General features: G+C 43.7%; 1 protein-coding gene across 1 annotated transcript in view; it reads right to left on the bottom strand.

The window, feature by feature from the left end:
* Positions 1-23,049, bottom strand: part of dthd1 (death domain containing 1) — a 36,171-nt gene extending 13,122 nt beyond the window's left edge. The window contains exons 1-4 of the mRNA XM_018095345.2: positions 22,656-23,049; positions 5,391-5,994; positions 2,790-3,120; positions 720-899 (exon numbers count right to left, since the gene is read on the bottom strand). Of these exons, the coding sequence (XP_017950834.2) occupies positions 720-899; positions 2,790-3,120; positions 5,391-5,994; positions 22,656-22,923 (1,383 nt within the window). The 5' untranslated portion in view covers positions 22,924-23,049. The remainder of the gene's footprint in view (positions 1-719; positions 900-2,789; positions 3,121-5,390; positions 5,995-22,655) is intronic.
* Positions 23,050-23,251: the final 202 nt, after the last annotated feature.

Genomic DNA, 23,251 nt, shown 5'->3' with positions numbered 1-23,251 from the left:
ACCATGTCTTTTATTGGCGCAACCACAAATTTCTGTGGCAACATTTCACTGAAGTTTTGCAAAACAATTTACGAATGGCGAAATGTGGATATTTGCTGCCAATCCATGCCTGCCGAAAATATTCGCTCATCACTATAACCTTGGCCCCTCCCATGTTGTAGCTCTCGGCACGGAGCAGCAGATCAAAATCCAGCACCAGGATGTGTGCTCTTGTGCCCCTTAGTACTCTTTTGCCTTCCGGGGTCATAAATGGCCCCTCATATACTGTGCCATAGAAAATTATATAAAGCGTACAGTATGTGCCGAAGACTGAAAATACCAAGCAAAAAGCAGGACTAGCGGCTAGCTCCAAGAGATCTTCCAAGAGATCACCTTTTTTTCCGGCTATGTTCCCTATGCCCTGAGACATGTGACTGAAGGGGTGGTACTTTTTACTGTCTCTCTACATGTTTTTACCTTTAGCCTGTAGGGTGAGGCCCAGCTGAGGGAGCCCACAAGCTAGAAGTTGTGGGGCAGCAAAATGTGCTGTTTATCACATCAATAAGGTGACTGCTAGTTGCACCGAGGGACTGTGAGTGCTGGAGTTGCCCAAAGATTATATTGGGTAACCAAAGAATTAACAATGAACAATAATTGCATCCACTAAAGCTATGAATTAAGGTTTCAGGAAATTCCTCTTACAATTTATATTGTACTGTTAAGTTTAGAAACAGATTTACCTTGAACTGAACAATTACTGAAGATCGAAAGCAGCCTGGAGGGTAATTTAAAGATATCCTTGGGTCTATGCCCAGTTTTATTGATAATCCTTTCTTAAGAATCGTAAAATTTTCCTTCTTTAAGCATGACACCACGGAAAATATGCCAAGTTTGTAAATTTTTACCTCTGCAAACGTCCCCTGAGTGGCAAAAAGAAAAGAGAGCAGCAGTGAATATACAGATCAGATATTGGGTGGCAATATATTTCCAAGTACAACAGCACTATCAACTAGAAAACTCTATGGAAACTATTTAGTTTCATTAATTGCTCAAAAGCTTCTGCCAAAGTGTGTCACTTGATGAAGTGGATGAAGTCCTGCATGAATACAACGTACAGGTATGGGATCCCTTATCCAGAAAGCTCCCAATTATGGAAAGCCTGTCTCCCATAAACTCCATTTTAATCAAATAATTCAAAATTTTAAAACTGATTTCTGTTTTCTCTGTAATAATAAAACAGTACCTTGTACTTGATCCCAGCTAAGATATAATTACCCCTTATTGGGGCAGAACAGTCCTATTGGGTTTATTTAATGGTTAAATGATTCCCTTTTCTCTGTAATAATAAAACAGTACCTGTACTTGATTCCAACTAAGATATAATTACCCCTTATTGGGGGCAGAACAGCCCTATTGGGTTTATTTAATGGTTAAATGATTCCCTTTTCTCTGTAATAATAAAACAGTACCTTGTACTTGATCCCAGCTAAGATATAATTAATCCTTATTAGTGGCAAAACAATCCTATTGGGTTTAATTAATGTTTTATTGATTTTTTTAGTAGACTTAAGGTATGGAGATCCAAATTACGGAAAGACACCTTATACGCAATACCCTTGGTCCCGAGCATTCTGGATAATGGGTCCTATACCTGTAATATTGATGTATCATCTTATGCTGAACTCTACCCAGATATTTTACATTTGGTGGTAATATTCCCTAATACACAATGGACAAAAATTTGTATGAATCCTTATGAATCATTATTTGGCTCTCCAACTTCTCTGTGCACGTGGGTATAAAACAAGTGGGCACTATGTGCAAAGAGTAGGATTCAGATGTATCGACTTATTTTTCCTAGATTTCCAGCATCATTGGAAGCACCTTCTTATATGTACTTGATTCATCAATACATTGGCAAATGATCACAATTAATACCCGAGAATATGTGCTTGATTTGCAGATACATTTGCAAATTATTATAGAATTTGATGTACAATGCCCATAGGCACAGTTATAGAACTGTACAAAATATTGGCCATATATGTCCAAAATGGGACAACTTACCAGTAACCTACCCCTTGAAATTCAGCTTGAGATGTTTAACAGCATTGGATGCATGAGGGGTAGGCTTGCCAAGTTTAGCAAGCAATTTCATCTGGTTACTAATACAGGTATAGGACCCATTATTTAGAATGCTCGGGACCAAGGGTACTCCAGATAAGGGGTCTTTCTGTAATTTGGATCTCCATATCTTGAGTCTACTAAAAAAATCCATAAAATTAATTAAACCCAATAGGATTGTTTTGCATCCAATTTGGATTAATTATATCTTAGTTGGGATCAAATACAATTTTCTGTTTTATTATTACAGAGAAAAAAGGAAATCCATTTTAAAAATCTGAATTATTTGATTAAAATAGAGTCTATGGGAGACAGGCTTTCCGTAATTCGGATCTTTCTGGATAACGGGTTTCCAGATAATGGATCCCATACCTGTACTATTGAGTGTTTTAGACTTTGTTATTGAGTGGAAACCCACTTATTGACCACAATGGCCAACACTTTCATGCTTCAATATCTGATTAGATGGGTATCCACATGTTCCCTGGAACGACAGAGCAGCTTATCTGGATATCTTTATTATGGAAATCATTATCAACCAAGGAATTGTTCAAATGCTTGAACATTTGATATGCTTTTATGGAACATGTTGTACTTGTGGATTTGATGTGACTATGTACAAATAAGAGTATAATTGTATCTTTATATGCATCAAATAGCATAAGTGCCATTGTAGTTTCACTAACCTTATAGTTACCATGGTACCCATCCAAAGAATGTGGTGTTAAGTAGCTTGGATGTAGATTTTCATCACAGGCCTTGACCATAACATCTTTGTAATTTCCTCTGTATCGGGAACTAAATGGAATTGAAATACTTAATGGAAAAGGAATGGTCAGATCACTGTCTAGACTCAAAATCCCCAAAATATTGCTGACCAGTTCTTCTGAATCGGACACCATCAAAGAACTAATGGAGTCCATGTACTGAACCTGCAGTTTTTGCAGAATATACGAAGGTGCTCTGATGAAGCAAGCCAGAGTCGGTTCACTTTCCCCCTCTCTTTGTAACATGTACCTGTAAAATAAAGTATATGTATGCTTCTATATCTTGTTTGGCATGAAATAACTGAACTCTAAAAATTATTATGGCTTGTAATAGCAGTTTTTATATACTGAAGGTATTGCACCAGCCTAAAGGTGCAGCATCTTTATAGCGGTAATGATTCAGGACTTCAAATTTGTCACTGGGGGTCGCCATACTGGAATCTGTTAGACACTCATAAGCTCAGTGGGCTCTGAGCAGCTGTTGAGAAGCTGAGCTTAGGGGCTGTCACAAGTTATTTAGCTGAAAATGAGGTCTGTCTGCCACAGAGGGGGATGCTACAGGGCTGATTATTACATTCTGATGCTAGTTGCACTGGTTTCTGTGCTGCCATGTTCTAATAATCTGTATTATTTACTAATCAGTCTTATATTGTGACATTTATATTCTATATATACATTATATTGTGATATTTATATTTTATATATACAGTATAGTGTCAGTGGGTCCCAGCAGAAAAGAAGATGGGGGGCTACTGGGGCATCTTTGGGGGCACAGATCTTCCCTGCTAAAGGGCTGTGGCTGTCTTGGACTGGTATAAAAGCACCAAACATAATGCACAACATTTATTCCCTATTCCTTTAGTTAAGATTTAGTTCTCCTTTAAGCTTAAACAATATTGTTGCAGTTATTTTTTGACAGGTATACTATTGATACAAAATACAATATACAGTACAGATCAGAAAGATTCCAAAATGATTGATGATTGTAACAGGAAGGTCTGTTACAATGGTGCCAGATCAGCTCCATAAGCCATAATTATAATATGAGGAGGACCATGTTCAATTAAAGGGCAGCCACACAAGTGACCTCTGCACCTTATAGTGCTAAGTGGCATATTGAGAATATGGTAAGTGCCACTCACCCCCAGAGAGTGCTAGCACCCTCACATCCTAGTGCTAGCACCCTCACATCCTAGTGCTAGCACCCTCACATCCTAGTGCTAGCACCCTCACATCCTAGTGCTAGCACCCTCACATCCCAACTTGTACCACATATTATCTGCCAGCACTTTCACAACAAAAAAGCGCATTGCTCTGTAATAAATCTACGACTTTAAAAAGTAGTGGAGATTTCTTTTCACAGAGGACAGTGTACACTGCAGCTGCAGTTTTGCCTTATAGTTGACTGGGCAAAGCACAAGAGCAGCCAGCACAATTCCCAGTATTGTCGATTCCCATGAAATGATTATCTAATTTCAGTGGCAGAGGGCACACAACATAAATACAACCTCAACACATTAGGAATCATAGCAGTTAATTGTACTGGATATTTAACAAAACAGAGTGCAGTTAATACATGCTAAATATAATGCACTCAATAAACTCCATTATACACAAATTTGCCTTTTCTCCATAATAATAAGATAGTTCATTAGCTATCATCAATCTCACTCCTTATCAGGAAATTCTGGGTCCCAAGAATTTCTAACAATAGATCCGATATTGGTATTATTTATACCTAGTAACTGTAGTGTGACCCTCTGAGTCTCATTGTATAGTATGCCTGGGCATATTAGAAAACAACACAAAACAATGGCTCTTCCTGATCCCATTAACTTTATTATTGTCTAGCTCAGGATTCCCCAGCCTTTCTTACATCCAAGGGGTTGGTAAGCAACATGTTGCTCACAAGTCACTGATGGGGATCACTGCTCTAGCTGTTGGATGAAGTAAAATGTGTAGAAGACCTGTAGTGTGCACAGTATCAAACAGAATCTACTGTGACACAATACTACAAACTCCACAGTTGGCATTCCACAGGCTAGAGAATAATATCATATCATATTTTTTTATGAAATGGCACATATTTAGGGGAATGTAATAAAAGTCAAATAAGGACAAACATAACAGGAATATTGCCTGTTACACAGTGATTGCATTTGTGCTGAGCCCAGTCCTTTGTTTGAAAGGACATCAAGTCTTGAAGACTGGAAGATGGAGTAGTTTTTTGTTCTTCTAAAAATAAAGTAAGAAACAAAGTTATAGATGTGGATGAAATGGATCCAAAAACCTTACGGCTCAATTCTATTCCATAACTAGTATTACTAATGTGTGGAAGGAAACAATGGTTTTTGTAATTTTTTTATGTTTCAAATGCTTATTATACCCTGCTCCATGTTGTTTTATTTATGCAGTTTCTCTTGGGAAAAATCATTGTAATAAAAATGCCACATGTGCCATAACCCTTAAGCCACTGCAAATTAATTAGTAACAGAGAAAACAGCAGAAGAGTTTGCTTACTCTTGGTATGTCCATTTTTCCGATTCCAGTAAACGCTCAACTGAAAGATGGAGTTTGGTTCCATTACACACAACTTCAGAAGTGGTACAATCCCTTGTGCTGCTATTATCAAAGCCTTGGCACCCATATTGGGTGTCTGGATGTGGTTCCGGATGAATGTCCTGGTTCTGACTAATATCCCTTTCTGTTGTGGTTTCTGCTAGCTCATTGTTATTCCTGGGGACAGCATTTGTGCTCTTGTGTTTAATGTCAGTTTCTTTATTTTCCTCCTCACTGAAATTATGATTTTCATTTGTGGTAAGCTCTTCCATTGCTCTAATCAGAATATCATCAGTTTCATCAGATTGAAACTTGTCTTGGATTCTGCACTGGTTTTGCTCTGTGTTTTCTCCGCTCTCATCAGACTTTGCACTATTAATTAAGGTACTGCTTGTATGTCCATCCTTATTTTGGTCACAAGTAGTTTTTTTGGTTATATCCACCTTTTGATCTGCGGTGGCTTTATATTGAAGGCGAATGTCGTTCCATTGCTCTTCAACTGTGTCAAGGTGTTTTGCTGTGTCAAAAAGGATTTGGCCGACTGTGGTACAGTAATGCACGTGTTCTGCAGAAAAAACCCAAAAGCAAAACATGTATAACCCAGTATAAGGATAAACATTGTCCAAGCCAATGCATATTTATAGTCATTTATATTTCCAAATACATATAATGATTAGTGATGAGTGAATTTTTTCAGCAGGCATGGATTCACAGCGAATTTCTGCATTTCGGCATTGGCGAATTGTTTTGCGAAGCTTCCATGAAAATTCGCTGCAGAAAAATTAGGTGCACGTAAAAAAATGTTGTCGCGCGGCAAAATTGGCAAAAAAAGGTTGTTGTTGCATCAAAAAAGTGTGCGGGCACATTAAAAAAAGCAAGCGGCCGTGTAAAAAAAAAGACGCGGGCAGAAAAAAAATTGTGCGCCAAATGCATTTTGCAAATTTTTTGCCGTTTCACGAATTTTATGGTGAAGTGAAACAGACAGATTCGCTCATCACTAATAATGATACAATTATCATTTACATTAAACAATTTGACAGGCCTCATATTGGCAACTTTAATTCATCTTCAGTGTTTAGATGTGACAGATGTAGAACTTAACTAACAATTAATAACCAGCTCAGAGTGTAACCTGTTTACCAGATAAGGACCTACTGTATGTAATACCAATGTAATATAAGGATGTAAGGTTTTAGGAATTAAGGGGTCATTTGCAGAGACAACCATGTTAAAGGAGTAGGAAAGTTTCAATCACCGGGGAGTGCCAAATGTTAGGCCCCCCCAGTGAATTTAATCACTTAGCTGGTAGCCCAGGCTGGTTCTACTGCTAGCAGAAAACTGCACCGGCCGGGGTACCTGTGAGTGAGTGATCCACTTAGGTGCCAGTGAATCTGATGCAATTGGCATTTTGAACTTGCCCTCCAGAAGTGATGCAACCCCTGCTTTGAAAATGCACCCAATTTGTGTGAAAACACTATTGCAAAGTGCTATTGCAGGGGTAGTAACAGATCAAGGGCAACCACACTCCTGCCATTATGCCAAAATCAGTGATTTGCATCCAAAATTACCCATTGCACGCTGTACCTGCGTTTCTAAATGACTTTTTTGTGTCTGACTATAAAGTGCTCCATATTGTTAGGAAGGCAGTTAATGTTGCTGGTTAAAGAACTGCTTGCTATTTTCCATGCAGCAATAAAACTTTATATTTGGCATTTGACAAAAGCCTAGATATTTCACTTCCCCCCCAATCATAGTATATAGTATATAAAGGTGACAGCCTTTAACATATGGGTGTTTATTTGTTGCTGTTTCTAAACTGTAATATCTAGTAATCAAGGAATTAAATTAGACTAATGAGAGCTTTCAGACACTGTGGCTGTTGATAATTGGGCCATGAAAATCACTTCACTATTGCTCTTTGGCTAACCCTGACCCCTTAAAACATATTTCCTTTTCTTCTATATTGCTACTGAGGTACAGCTGATATGGTTGTGCCCAAATAAATACCTTTACTCCACAATCCTCTACTCAGCTGAAACTAACCTAAACTGAATGTGGCTGGTACATTGCACATTGCAATTCTACCCCGATTAGGTACCCAGGCACTTTTGTAGTTTTTATAGGCTGGGAAAATGTATAGAACACGGAAACTAGAGACTTTGTTATGAGAGCACTTACTGTATATACATTATATTTCATGTTATTACCTAACATTTTACTGAGGAGATATACAGTACTGTATCTATGTGATGAAATACAATTATCTCAGTTTATTGTGTACTGTAGAGTGCAATAAAAAGATTCCCACACTTGCCCAGCAGCTTTCTTACTTCCTTTTCTTTTATGCAACGTGACATTTTAGCTAGCTTTTTGTTTTTCTTTTATTTAATCTTTGAGCTACTTTATTGTACTTATTTATTTGCTGGGAATGGGAGTCTTTGAAAGACTCGGCATGCCCAGCTGAACAGAAATAATGCAGTGTGAGTGCTCAGACAGAGCTGGGGGTAAGGTAATTTAAAAAAAAAAAGTTTGCACCAGGTCCAGTAACCCATAGCAACTAATCAGCTATTTGAGTTCTAAAGTGGTGCACAGTTAAAGCTACTTGTTGATTATGCTTCATATTCTTGATTCAAATACATACTGAGACCATTAACCATTTGTTTAATTAATACAAATGATAAGGCCCCCATTCAGCTCCATGAGAGGCTCCTGAATGCTCCCATAAAATGACTGTTATCATAAAATGTCCTTAGCGCAGAAATGGTCAAAAAACCACTCCCTTATTAATCAAGTTGTTTGATCATTCAGTCTCTTGCTTAGTTTTCCCCAAGCCTTAAACCTTTACCCTTGTTTTTTTACTTCATTTCCTGTTATTTGTGTCCTTCTCCCTGGTTTAAAGGAACCTGATAGAATAGCTTGGAATCATAGTGCATTGCTTTTATTGTAGCATAGTGCTTTCCAGCTGGACAGGATTTTTAATGCTAAAACTCTTGCCTCCTTAATGTATTCCTGTCTTTAGATTCAGATGAAAAGGTCCAGGAATGGTGGAGTGGATTTTGACATATTCTGGATTGAGATTTGTGCCTTGTGGTGCTCTGGCTTGTAACGTAATGGACTTTAAAATAAAGTTAATTGCAGTTGGACAGTATAGGTATGTGTAGAACTAGATGCTCCATTGGGCCCCTATGGAATTTTAAATCTTTTCTCATATCACCACTGGTTTTCTTCTTCTTTCTTTTGCCAATGTTTACATGACAAGTAATAGCTAAACCTTGTCTGCCTGTTTGCCCATAATATTGTCCTGCATACTGCCGTAATCTATATCCTAGATCAGAGGTGGCCAAAACGTTGAAAGTGGTACAGCAGTCGATCCCCCCTGGATTTCTTGTGGACCGCGTCTAAGATTGGAAATGTGGAAGTGCGACTTGTTTATTGGGTATGCGTACATACGCTGCGTCGCGTATGTACACAAGGTGGAATCAAATGTAGATCACCGGGGAAAAAGTCTGGGCACCCCTGTCCTAGAAGCTCGGTATTAAAAAAAAAAAAACCTTTTACAGAGGGGTGGCCACTGTCGTAAAGAAAGCAAAATCAAAATGAGCAATAGGCAGCCAAGGAGCTTTCTTTTTACCTATTCAATATTATAGACTATGTTTTATTCTGATAATAACTGTGATGATGGAATCTTCCTAAGCATCAGCCCCAGTCTTTACTAAAACAATTTGTTTAAAATAGGTGTATGTTTGATCCGCTTCTATTCTATTAATTATAGCACTTAATCACTTTGCACCCTTTATATATTTATTGATCATAAGACACACTAGGTTTGCTGAGTTTTAGCATAGTGAGCCTTTTCTCTTCTAGCAAGCTAGGGAATAACATAATATCATCACAGCCCTTAGTGCTCTGTAGGGATGTAGCGAACATCCCCAAAAATGTTCGCGAACCCGTTCGCGGACTTTCGCCAAAACTCGCGAATATTCGCGAACTTTGCGAACCCCATAGACTTCAATGGGAAGGCGAACTTTAAAACCTAGAAAAGCCATTTCTGGCCAGAAAACTGATTTTAAAGTTGTTTAAAGGGTGCCACGACCTGGACAGTGGCATGCAGGAGGGGGATCAAGGGCAAAAATTTCTCTGAAAAATACTTTGTAAAAAAAACGCCAAAAAAAACAGCAAAAAAAAAAACGCAAAAAAATAACGCAAAAAAAAAAAACGCAAGCTATTCCTATGTATACGCAAAGGCGAAAAACCGAAGCGAAAAAACGTGGCGGAAAAAAACGAGGCAAAAAAACGCGGCGCAAAAAAACGTGTCGAACCCAAAATGGCGAACATCGCCAAAAGTTCGAGGACTTGCGAACACCCGATGTTCGTGCGAATTAGTTCGCCCGCGTACAGTTCGCTACATCTCTAGTGCTCTGACTTCTTGTGTTGTGGTTGCGCCGAGGGTACTAGTGTGAGGAAATCTGAGTTGAATTAAATAAACTAATGATAATAATAATGATACCTTATGCAGGCAGAGACAGCTTACACTCATTTTCAACATTTCATGCAAATATTGATACTGGTACTTTGTGCTGGATACTGTGGCTATAAGTGGTCACTTTCAACCAAATCTGTGCTTCAGAATGACTGAATTGCTGTATCTAGAATAAACTGAGAGATTCAGAATTCCAGGGGCCCCGTAACAGAGCGAGGGAGGAGTTTAGGGCACGGGGCCATGATAAGGTAAGGAAGAGGGGCCCGGGAAGGAAGTGTCTGGTGTGAGGGATTATGGGTAATGTAGTCCCGAAAGGGATTGGCCACAAGGGAAAAGCAGCAGAAGTAAAGGGGAGGAGCACGGAGGAGAGGGGCCATCTTGTTTTCAGCAGCTGAGAGAGGAGCATGTCGTCGCAGGAGCTACTGACCGGAATCCAGCAGGCGATGGCGGGACAGGGCGGCGAAGCGTTCCGGAGGGAGCTGCTGGCCATGCTGAACCGCTGCCAGGATGGAGGAGCGGCGAACCCAGGACCAGAGGCGGCGGTGGCGGCACAGACAGCGTGGAGGAGGACCACGCAGCGCACCAGGCCCCCCGAGAGGCTCAGCCCAGGGTCACCACGGGAGCGGAGGAGAAGGAGAAGCCCGTCGGCGGCAGGCTCAGCAGGTCTGGCAGCGGCGGCAGACGCGGAGGTCACGCGCCAAGGGGACCGCGGGAGAGAAGAGCGCCAAGAGTCGGCAGCCAGCAGGACCAGGAGAAACGCGAGCCCAGGGACCAGACGCGGAACCGCTGGGAAGCCGGCAGCAGGCAGGTGCGTGGGAGGAGAGGCAGAAGGAGGGGCTGAGCAGGACACCGGGGCCCAGCACACAAACGGGACACCTGGGGAGGAGGGGGCGCTGATGGCGACACAGCAAGTGGCGGGAGCACGGGAAGGAGGAGCGACCCCCCAGGGAGAGACCGCCAGCGGGGGGGCACCAGGCCTGCAAGGGCTAGGTAGGGAAGACAGCAGCCCGTGGCCCGCGAGAGGGAGAGCAAGAGCCCAGGACCCAAGGGACAGAGGACGGGAAAGGAGGGAACGGCCCAGAAACGAACGGGGGGGGGCCAGGGACAAGGAGGGAGTTGCAGAACAGGGAGCAAGCAGAGAGGCGCACCAGAGATGGCACACCAGGAGAAACACGCTCACAGGGGAGGGAGTCCAGGAGCTGGAGGCGCTCAAGGAGCAGAGACAGGGAGTGGAGGATGGAAAGAGCAGACGGCCAGGGGGATGACCCAGGAAGGAGGAGCCCAAGGGGCAGACGGACCATTTCCAGGTCCAGGCCAGGGTACCGAGACAGAAGCGAGGGGCGAGGTTTAGGGACCAGGGCCCCCAGCAGGAGGTCGCCCGGAGCGTGCTGCCGCTGCTCTCACCCACCCAGGTCGACAGGAGGTGACTCGCCGTCAAGGAATGGCAACATCAGGCGGAACACAGGGGACAGCCAGGCACAGGACACCCCCCGAACGGCAACGGCTACAGACCGACAGGGGCAACCCGGAGCCGGACAGACACAGGAACCGGTGCGGACGGCCCCTGAACAGGCGATGGCCAGTGGGTCAGGAGCGGGTAAGACTGGGGATGGGAGTGACACAAGCATACTGAGGAGTTTGAAGGAGTTACTGGCCAGGTGGGAAAACCCCAGTGGGGGGACAGAAGGGGCAGCAAGGGTGTGGACGGATGGCGCAGCGGTGCCAGGGCAGGCAAGGGCAACGGGAGGCCCAGGGACGGCCGGGGGAACAGGAACCACCACACAAGGGGACGGGGGCAACGCAGGGAAAGGTGGAGAGGAAGGGGGGGCAGCGGAGAGGGAAAAGGAAAAAGACACGATGACCGGGGGGTACCTGACACGGCCAGGCAAAATGCATATGTATCCTTTGCGGGGCCCCTAGGAGCACACCTAAAAAAGGAGACTAGGGAAAAGATAGAAAAAGGGGAGTTCGTGGAAATCTTTTCCCTACTCCCCCTGGAGGAGACGGTGGAGATGAAGGAGGACGACAAAAAGGACGGGAAGAAAGAGGAGGAGGAGAGGGCGAAGCGCTATCGTAAAATACCCAAAACTTTTGGCAACTGGCTAAGAGCATTTTGCATACTAGCCAGTGTCACAGGCGAAAAACACCCTGAGAAATGCTCAGCGCTGTTTTGCTATTTAGAGGGCATATGGGATGCGTTCAGGGTCTACGGTGGGTTAGCATGGTGGCGTTATGACGAGCAGTTTCGGCAGCGCCTTGCCGTCAACCCAGGGATGAGATGGGACCAAGTCGACATGACCTTGTGGATGAGGCTCATGATGGCCCAAAAAACATCCCCCTTTCCCAGGTCCGCCGGTGTGGGGCAGTCAGCAACCCCGCCGGCGGGTCACAGATTGGGATGCTGCTGGCTGTATAACGAGGGACAGTGTAGATGGGGCACGTCGTGCAAGTACAAGCACGAATGCTCGGGATGTGGGGGGGTACACCCCTACAACAAATGTTTCAAGAAGGGAAAGGGAAGCACTAAAAGCACGGACACTGGAAAAGGGGAAGACGCCAGTGAACTTAGGCGCGAAAACTTTACGGTAGGCAGGAGGACGCGGAGTTCCTAAGAAGGGGTTTCCAGTTCGGCTTTAAGATCCCCTTCAGGCCCCGGGAGGGAGGGGATACACATGGGAATTTAAAATCATTGGACAAGAACCCTGGGATAGCACGGGAGAAAATAGCAAAGGAAGTGGCGTTGGGGAGGATGGCGGGGCCATTCGGGGCCCCACCATGGGACAACTTGAGGATTTCCCCCTTGGGAGTGGTCCCCAAGAAAGAGCCGGGCAAATTCCGGCTGATACACCATTTGTCTTTCCCAAAAGGGGGATCGGTGAACGACGATATCGATCCGGAACTTTGCTCGGTCTCATACACTTCATTCGATAGGGCAGTGTCAGTGGTCCAGGGAGCTGGCCCAGGGGCACTAATGGCCAAGGTGGACATAGAGTCGGCTTTTCGCTTGTTGCCCATACACCCGGAGTGTCACCACCTGTTGGGTTGTGTGTTGGATGGTGAAATCTACGTCGATCTATGCCTACCTATGGGGTGCTCCATTTCTTGCTCCTACTTTGAGAAGTTTAGCAGCTTCCTGGAGTGGGTGGTAAGAAAGCGCACGGGGTCCAAGAACCTGGTACATTACTTGGATGATTTCCTGTGTGTGGGGCAGGCCTCTACGGAATGGTGCTCATTCCTGCTAGAGGTCCTAAAGGAGGTAACGACAGAGTTTGGGGTGCCACTGGCGCCAGATAAGACAGTGGGGCCGGTCACCTGTTTGAGCTTCCTAGGTATAGAAATTGACACGGTCGCAGGCATGACAAGACTACCAGAAGACAAGCTGAACGACCTGGGCAGAGGGGTAGGCGAGATGTTGGGCAGGACGAAGGCGACAGTAAGAATGGTCCAATCGCTACTGGGTAAGCTCAACTTCGCATGCCGGGTGATACCAATGGGGAGGGTGTTTTGTAGGCGCCTGAGTGCATTACTAAGAGGCAGTAAGGAGGGGCACCACCACGTGCGACTGTCAAGGGAGGTTAAGGGAGACTTGCAAATATGGGCCCAATTCTTGAAAGATTTCAATGGAAGAATAATTTTCCAGGGGAAAGAGGTCACCAATGAAGAGATCCAACTGTTCACAGATGCATCGGGCAGCGTGGGGTTCGGAGCCTATCTGGGCGGTAGTTGGTGTGCGGCACGCTGGCCGGCGAGATGGGCCGATGGGGGTTTGCTAAAAAATTTGTGTTTTTTGGAACTTTTTCCAATTGTGGTGGCAGTTTTCCTATGGGGAGCAAAGCTGGCCAACAGACGGGTGGCCTTTAGATGCGACAACCTGGGGGCAGTACAGGCTCTCAACAAGCAGTCGGCTACCTCGCCGGAGGTGGTGCGGTTGTTAAGAGTCCTGGTATTACGGTGTTTAAAGATCAATTTGTGTTTCAGAGCAATACATGTGCCTGGTGTTGTAAATGTGGTGGCTGATGCTTTGTCCCGTGCTCAGTGGGAGCGTTTCCGACAGGTAGCACCGGAGGCAGAGTGGTGGGGATCCCCCATGCCGGATGGTCTGTGGCAGCTCGGGACAGGTGACTTGAAGGGATGGTGAGGACATCAGTATCAGACGCTACCTGGGCAGCATACGGTAAGGTCTGGAAGGACTGGCAACAACTGATGGTCTGGTCAGGGGGCACGTTTGCACCGGAGGAAAGGATGGAGGCACTATTATGGTGGCTGTTCTGGAAAGCGGAGGAGGGCAAATCAGCAGCGACCATAGAAAAAGGAATGGCAGCGTTAGCCTTCCTCTTTAAGTTTAAGGGGTGGGAAGACATAACAAAGAGGTTTGAGATACGGCAGGCGGTGCTGGGAGTAAGGAAAGAAAGGATAAAAAAGGATAGCAGGAGGCCGGTGTCAGTGGAATTGCTACAAGGGTTACAGGGGGTATTGGTTAACATCTGCAGATTGCAATACAAGGTAAAATTGTTCCAGGCGGCCTTTGCGCTGGCATTCTTCGGGGCCTTCAGAGTGGGAGAACTAGTGAGCCATAGTAAAAGCAAGCCAGGGGGGTTGGACATTAAGGAAGTGGCGATGGGAGAAGCGGGCATCTGGATATGGTTGAGGAGGTCTAAGACAGACACGTGGGGAAAGGGCCGCCGGATAGAACTGGCGAAGCTGGATGGTGGGGACATTTGCCCCTGGGGATGCTTGAGGAGGTACCTAGACGTACGGCCCAGGTCCGGGGGCCCCTTGTTAGTTCACGAGGATGAACGGCCTTTGACGCGGTATCAATTCACCACAATATTCAAATTAAGCTTAGAGAGGCTAGGTAAAACCCCCAAGGACTATGGCACACATTCATTCCTCATAGGAGCTGCCACGGAAGCTGCAAGGGCGGGCCTAGCGGAAGATGTCATACGTAAGATAGGGAGATGGGAGTCGAGACGGTTCCGCAGCTACATAAGACCGTCGCTACTGTAGAGGCGACAAAAAGGGGGGGTGAGAATAGGTAATAGTGCATGTTGGTTCTAGAGTTTATGTAATAGTATATGTTGGTTCTAGTTCTATTATCTTTAAAGGTCACGGAAAAGTGGTATGGCTGGTCGGACACTCCTACATCTACTGGGCAAGCAGAAGAGCAGCAGCCAGGCGGGCTGGGAGGCAGTTGGGAATTTCGGAAGGACAAGCGAAGGTGAAGTGGTTCGGGTTTAGGGGTTTAAAATGGACGGAATTGGTGATCAGAGTGAAGGAGATAGCGGCAACGGAGGCATTGCCGGAGGTGCTCGTGATCCACGCGGGAGGCAATGATATGGGTGTAGTAGCGCAAAAGGAATTGGTGAGAATGATGAAACAGGACGTGGACACACTGCGGTCACAGGTAGTAGGGGTTAAAATAGTGTGGTCAGAGCTGGTGGGTAGATTGCAGTGGAGGGGGGCCAGGAACCAGATAGCGATGGAACGAAGTAGAGTGAAAGTGAACAAACTGATGAGTGCGTATATCAGGCATTGTGAGGGAATAGTGGTCAGGCACAGAGAGTTGGAGGGTAGGCTACCGGGCTATTACCGCATGGATGGTGTGCACCTGTCGCCGGTCGGACTAGACATTTTTAACTTGGGTCTGGCCGACGGGATAGAAAAGGCCTTGCAGCTTTCGGTTGGGAGGACGCGTTCGGAGTAAGGGCTCACCCCGGAACGCTAGTGGCGGAAGGTTAGGCCTGAGGCTAGGGACTACAGCCATAGGGCGGTGGTAAATGGGGGTTTCTAACCTCAGGGAACTGTTTGCGGTGGGGGCAGTTACAGCTCCCACAAAGCAGCCTTCAGCGGCTTACTGTTATTAGGTTTTCAAAGAATAAGTTATGGTATTTAATTACATTAATATGTTATGGTTAAAATGGGGTTGTTTGAAATAATGGCAAATTTGATATTGTTGTAAATAAACGGGCTGCGGCCTTTTCTACCCAAGAAGGTGGCGTGTGTGTGCTTTCCTTGTCGGGTGGGGGCAGAAGAGGTAAGCATAAGGGGGTGGGTTGCCTGGGAGGGCCCCCGGAAATTGACGCTGCCCTTATCAAGTGGCAGAAAAGACTCATGCCTTTGAAAGATGCCCCTGGAGCATATCTATCACTGTTACCTATAAACCTGGGTAACCTTTTCTGGGTAACTGACTTACATAGTTACATAGTTAGTTACATAGCTACATAATTAAGTAGGGTTAAAAAAAAGACCAAAGTCTTTCAAGTTCAACCCCTCCAACTTAACCCAGTGCACATATATACACATACTCATACCAACCTATCTATACACTTGCATATAAAAACTATATACTGTATACCAATATTTATAATAATTGTTGATCACAATAGCCTTGGATACTATGCTTGTTCACAAAATCACCCAATCCCCCCGTAAAGGCATTAATAGATTCACAACATCACTCGGAAGGGCATTCCAAAATCTTATTGCCCTAAATGCTGCTTTTAATGACAGTTCTGGTGCACTGATTATTTTTACAGGAAAAAAAGAACATCCCCTATCTGCCTATAATCCCCTCTAATGTACTTGTACAGAGTAATCATGTCCCCTCGCTAGCACCTTTTTTCCAGAGAAAACAACCCCAACCTTGACAGTCTAACCTCGTAGCTTAAATCTTCCATCCCCTTTACCAGTTTAGTTGTTGTCGCTGCACTCTCTCCAGCTCATTAATATCCTTCTTAAGGACTGGAGCCCAAAACTGCACCACATACTCAAGGTGAGAGCACAGGGAGTACATACAAACTCCTTTTAGATATGGGATGCGAGGATGGAACCTACCCCGAAGTTGAAAGGCAAAAGTACTCTTCATTAACGAGAAAGGGCCCCCAAAAGCTTTGGCTTTGTGGCAGGACTATGGTTATATCCTCTCCGGTAAAAATGATACTTGAAATAAATAATTTGGAGACTGGAAAGGTTGTATTTATTTGCAGAAAAAGTGGCAAGCATTGGCAAGGGGAACCTGGGTGTTGTAATTTATTTAGTGCATGCTGCTGACAGGTGTGGCCGAAGTTTAACAACGACGTACACTGTATTTATAACTGTTAGTTTTATTGTCATATTGGTCTTTGGCAGCAATGTAATATTAGCTGTGCTAGTAGGATACATGGGCATGGAATTTAGTTATATTCCCAGTCATATTGTGCCCTTGTGGATCTGTATTATGGCATGGTATTCTGGCACATATTGGACTGGTATAGTATTATATATTTCCAATATGTCTTTTCTACATAAAACTGCTGTTCCCTGTAGTTTATTCTATTGGTTTGCTGGGGGTCAGTTACTAAATGCAGGGAAAAGTGCAAAGTTAAAAAGAAAGCAAACCACTATATTATATTATATTATAATATTATTATATTATTAATTATCTACTGTTCTAAATTGCACATAAGTTGTCCATGTTGGATCTGCATTCCCCCAGTGAATACAGGGCTGCCTGTGTTCATGAGGGGAGGCCAGGGCAGTCCAATAGGCACCTCTTCTCCCACCCCCTACCCATCATTCAGACACAAATTAGAGAGCACTGGCTTGCTCAGATCACAGTGGAACCCAGTCCTTACCGTAGGCGCTATGGCTTCCATGCACATGTGCTGCGCTCTGCACCTTGCATTGGATTTGTTAGCTGGCACAAGATGCAGCCAGACCCAGGGGCAAACATACTCTTTGAATGAACACTAAGGGGTGTAATTTTGCAACCTTTAGTGCCCTTTCACTTGCATACATTTATCATAAAAAGGTGATATAACCCCTTTAAGAGAAAAATAAGGCTGAAATATAATGTTTATTTTAACATTGCCATAGAATTCTTTTTTCTACTTTTACCGCAGTGTCTCCGTTGTCCTTCTTTTATGTACCCACTGAATACTGAATCGATTTTAATTTAAATAAGAGCACTGAATATTAGCCTGAATGAGAAGGAAATTGGATCACTGAAAACTATCCATTAAATGCTGGAACATTGCATTTATGGGCTGTTTAGCAAACATTCATATTATGCTGTCAGCGCCAGAGAGGAAGCACTGAATTTATTATGTTGTTGATCGTTTGTCACCATAGCAGTTAAGCCTTCTGCTTCCAACAGTCAATATCCCACTGTAAATTACGCTGCCGACACAAAAGGTAATCAAGTAACTTCCTCAATGTAATATCCTATAGAATGTTTCTGTTCCACAGAATGGAATTCTGCATGTCTTTACCAGCACCATACCACGGAATACTTAGGGATCCCATATGTTTCATTTTTCATAGGCTCAAATGGCTTTCACACCTGCACACTATAGAAAAATGGGACTATGGCATATAGACTTACCCCCATATGTAAAAAAAGGCACTAAGTTTGCCCAGAAGCAGTAACTCATACCAACCAATCAGTAGGTAGAATTTACTGGTCACCTGTTTAAAAGCAAACACCTTATCGGTTACTGCTCGTGGGCAAACTTAGTGCCTTTTATTACATATGGGGGTAAGTCTTCAGTAAAACCTGCACTAGTCCAGAGGTCTTACTCACTAAAGGTCCCCATACTCCTTCTGATCCGCACGCTTGGTGATGTCGCCAAGCGAGCGGATCTTCTCCCGATATCCCCCACCTACGGGTGGGCGATGTCGGGAAAATCCAGGCTAATTCTATTGTTTGACCCCCAACGACGGGTATAGGCAAAGTCGGTCCGGGGACCGCATCAACAAGCCGATGCGGTCCTCGATCCGACTAGATTTTGTAACCTGCCCGATCGATATCTGGCCGATTTCAAGCCAGATATCAGTCAGGCAGGCCCGTCGGTAGTGCCCATACACGGGCCGATTAGCTGCCGAATCGTTCTAAGGGACCGATATCGGCAGTTAGAATCGGCCCGTGTATGGGGACCTTTAGTACTATCTTGGAAATATTGGGCTTGCACCTGTGAGCTTAAAAAAAAAGTCCCATCTTTCTATAGTGTGCAGGTCTACAGCGCTACAGGGGAGCCCCGGGACATGCAGTGAAGATGGCAGTGTGGTTCTTGGTGATTAAGATCCCTAAACCAGAGCACCTGTTCAGGGAAAAAAGATAGCGTTTTAATAGAATGGACTCATTATTCTTTTTTTGTCCCATAAGAGTTGCAGGGCTGTCAACCAACCCCATGTCATGAGGGAGATAATGATCTGCTCCAGGCCTTTTTGAGACCTTATTTCATGTTATCATTTAGCGTGAATTGAAATTCAGGCCTAAAAAATAACAGGACTGGATCATTATCTCCCTCATGACACGGGGTTGGTTGACAGCTCTGGAGTTGTTCTTTTTTTTTTTTTGGCAATTTAACTCCAACTTCTACCTCTTGAAGTTTTTCTTGGTTCCATTTCTAATTCTATAATGTGAATTATTAATAAAATATAAATACAATACTTATAACCAACTTACAATGTACTGTATTATCAGATAAATTATGGCCAAATAATTAGCTAGCAATTATTTTTATGTCATATTACATACATACTGTTGAGTATTGTTTCTTCCCAGCACAGAATCATTCTAATGTTTGCTGGTCATGTTATCAACTGACATCATATCTCACCCACTATAAAAGTTAGTGGCATTATTTTACATAATGACCTGGTAAAGGGTTTTGGCGCAATAACATGAACGCGGTGAAAACAAAAAAGCCGTAATTAGAAAAGTGTAAACTGACTAGCGATTTTCCTGGCTTTATTTCTAGCAAAGGCTATCATGCCCTATCACACTTTAGTAAATGGATATATATATATTTCATACCCTAAACAAAAACAATACACACCTTGCAGTTTCTCACATTTGTTATCAAAGTTTTTATTGCCACACCTATACAGTACATTACATTACATACAGTCCACTTCCCATCCCCCACCATATAAATCCCATTCAATAAAAGCCACTAAGTATTGGGTTATGTTCTTGTGGGCAACAATACCCCTGATTTAAACAGCACATCAGTGACACTGTCATCTCATTACAAAAATTCTTTAGTCTGATGCAATTGCAGCTGAGTATTAAAACGTGCAATTTAATGCAACTTGTATGCAACTGTGCTGAAAATATTTTGTGTTGTTACTTCTGCATCAAAATGGCATCTATAGTTCTTTTAGCTCTGTGTCTAATGATGCTGCCCACTGTGGGTACCCTGGTGGCGATAGATCTAGAATTTTCTTGCATCAGCTGACACACTTGCAATGTTGGCAAATGCAACCATGTGCAATGAATGGCTGTAGACGCACCTTAAATAAAATCCACCGATTACACTCCCCCCCACACACAGAAGTTAGTTAATTGTCTTTAATTAGCCTGGTTCAGGGAGGGTCAGTTATGATCCTCAGGGGTAGACTGGTTTGAGGAGGCTACAAGTGTATAATATATTTAATGACAAACAGCACAGACATAATAAAAGAGCCAGCAATCTATCGTTGCTCTGAACCAACATGAAATGTGACATAGCTGCCATGTCTTGAAAAGAAAGTAAGCTATGCATTTGGATATGGTTTTCAAACCTTTTAAATGATAGCAGAGATAGCAATATGCTTGCCCCAATACAAATGATTAAATGGTGGATAGCAAAACTGAAATCAGTAGCCTCACTTAATGCCTGCCCCAATACCCTTCCTTGACCCTCAATTAGTTCGTGGAATATGATTAATATAATATATCTTCCTCTCTGACTTGAGTTGCACACATCATCAACCATCCTGTGATCCAACCAATCACATCATCAACCATCCAGTGATCCAACCAATCACATCATCAACCATCCAGTGATCCAACCAATCACATCATCAACCATCCAGTGATCCAACCAATCACATCATCAACCATCCAGTGATCCAACCAATCACATCATCAACCATCCAGTGATCCAACCAATCACATCATCAACCATCCTGTGATCCAGCCAATCACTGGTTTAGTGAGGCTTCTCAGACTAGCAGTAGGTAAGGGAGGATGTACTGGCACCCCTAGACCCACTCTCTGCTTTCTGAGGAATATACCATCTGCTGGCCACTGTTAAATGCAACAGGCAGTTCTATAAATAAAGATCCAGGCTAATCATTACTAATCACTACCTCTGCTTCAATTATATTTATAGGGATGACAGTACACCTGTATAAAGGTCAACATCGTACAGTTTAACTGCTAATAGTTCAAATATCTGACTTGCTTAGAATGAGAGATATTTTAAATTGATCCAATGTTGCCGACCAATTCATTCTAATAAAACGTTGTTCTAAGGCCTCACATTAGTAGTTAATTGCCACACAGAATTGTCACTGGGAACTTAACAGCTTGCTCTATCCCTACACTGAATGAGGACAGATCATCTCAATCATTTCTTCTTGAATTAGCAAAAATATTAATGTACAGAATATAATGAACAAGAAACAAGAACTGTAACAAAATGTCAGGCATTTTCTATCTGGGCATAATAACCAGAAGTATCAAGCACATGCCTGGCATTTTATTTGTATTTACTTTGTGTTTTAATTAAATATCATGAGCTGATTCTCAATATTGTAATCTTATTCTGGGGACTGTAAATGTTCTTTAGGAAATGCATAAAAGGACTACTGTATATGATTATTTGCCTTATAAGCAATTTAATACATGTCTACCCTGTGTTCCTCCTAAAGCTTCTTAAATACTTTAATTGCCAGGAGTAAGCCCCAGATGTAGGCAGTAATCTCCTGGTTACGTCACCCACGTAAGGGACACAAGGGTGCAGGGAATTGCAACACACGCGACTTTAAACTTTGTACTTACATCCAGGACAGGTGGATCACATTCATCACACAAAGCAGCATTTGTATCCATAGTTGTTAAACCCCCACCATAAAGGTTAATACACCTCCGAAACACAGTCCCAAGTAATCACATACTCTGCCCCTCCCTCTGTTCATTCACCTTTTTCCACCTTGAGCCTCCAGTACCTTTACTAAGGAGGACTCATATACGCCCTATCACAAGGCTTACCCAATGGTACCAGCCTGGCCAGCGGCGGATTTCTTATCTGGGCACCCCGAGGCCGCCTACATTCGTCACACTTGCATACGGAGCAGTGGGGAATGGTCCCCATTGCTCAGTATGGGAGCAAAATTTCAACATTTTGGTGTGACGGGGCGGCATGCTGCCCTCAAATTTGTGCCGCCCATGGCCTGGGCCTTTGTAGTCTCTCCACAAATCCAGGCCTGTTGCCAGGTGCTTCTTGGGTCCCCCAAACAAACTCGCGGGCATCAGCTTGAAGAACACCAGGGTTCTCATTATACCCTGAACAAAATACTTGGGCCCTAACTTGTGGGGTACCTGCCAAGGTGCTAACCTCCTTTTCCTCCGTGGTGGGATGTGTGCTGCCCTTACTAGCTGTTCCCTACCTACCTTACATACCTAGGATTAGCTATTACAAAAACTACCCCTATTCTAACAGTTTTCACACCTGGTGTCTTTCTTCTTACTGTTCCCTGCTGCCTCCGGTGTCCTCAGGCCCCCCACTGTTGGTGACTTTCATAACTAACACCAGTAAGTTATGCTGCCAACTATTGGGGAAACCCAGACATTGCACACATAACATTTAACCCTCTCGCTCACCCTTACACAGATAGCAGTAAGAATGATATAAAGTCTATAGGGCTGACAGAAAGGTATCTCTTATCAGAAACATAATCACAAAAAAACTGAAGGGGATACTGAGTTATATTCTTACCATCATGGGAGACACAGTCCTGGAATTTATTCTGAAGCTCCTTTAGAAGAAGAACAGAAGCTTGAACTTGTTCAGAGGATTCATGTAACCTCTCAGAGAAAGTCCTGCTAAGATCATGAATGGAGGCAATTAAGGTCAAGATATTTTCATTTATTTCTTCACTCTGGTTAATGTGAGGCTCTTCCATTACACATCCCAAAGCCTGATGGAGCTGCTTAATATGAGTCAGTATAAGAACTGAATTTTCTGTATTAGATGCCAACTCCATTTCTCCTGTCAGATATATACAGATTATTCCAATGCACTATTACACAGGTTACACTTAAAAGAAAAGTACATCACAGGGTTGTGGCTGACAATGACCAGTGTGTGGCTTCTAACTCTCAGCTCTGCAGGTTACTATGGACTGACTGTTTCCTCAGAAACCTAAAGGAGTGGCCGGGGATACACAACACACAAATTCCCTTCAAATCAATGGCTTGTTCTTTGCTAATCTGCCTGCTAACATAGAAAACAATGTACAGTTGCTAAATATCTCACTTATGTGCTGTGCGGTGGTCGCTGCAGGACCAAAGGTTGAATTGGTCAGTGCTTTT

This window comes from Xenopus tropicalis, chromosome 1 (assembly GCF_000004195.4).
Source record: "Xenopus tropicalis strain Nigerian chromosome 1, UCB_Xtro_10.0, whole genome shotgun sequence".
Taxonomy (NCBI): Eukaryota; Metazoa; Chordata; class Amphibia; order Anura; family Pipidae; genus Xenopus; species Xenopus tropicalis.
Note: the sequence above shows the minus strand (reverse complement) of the source record. Positions and strands in the feature narration are given on the sequence as shown.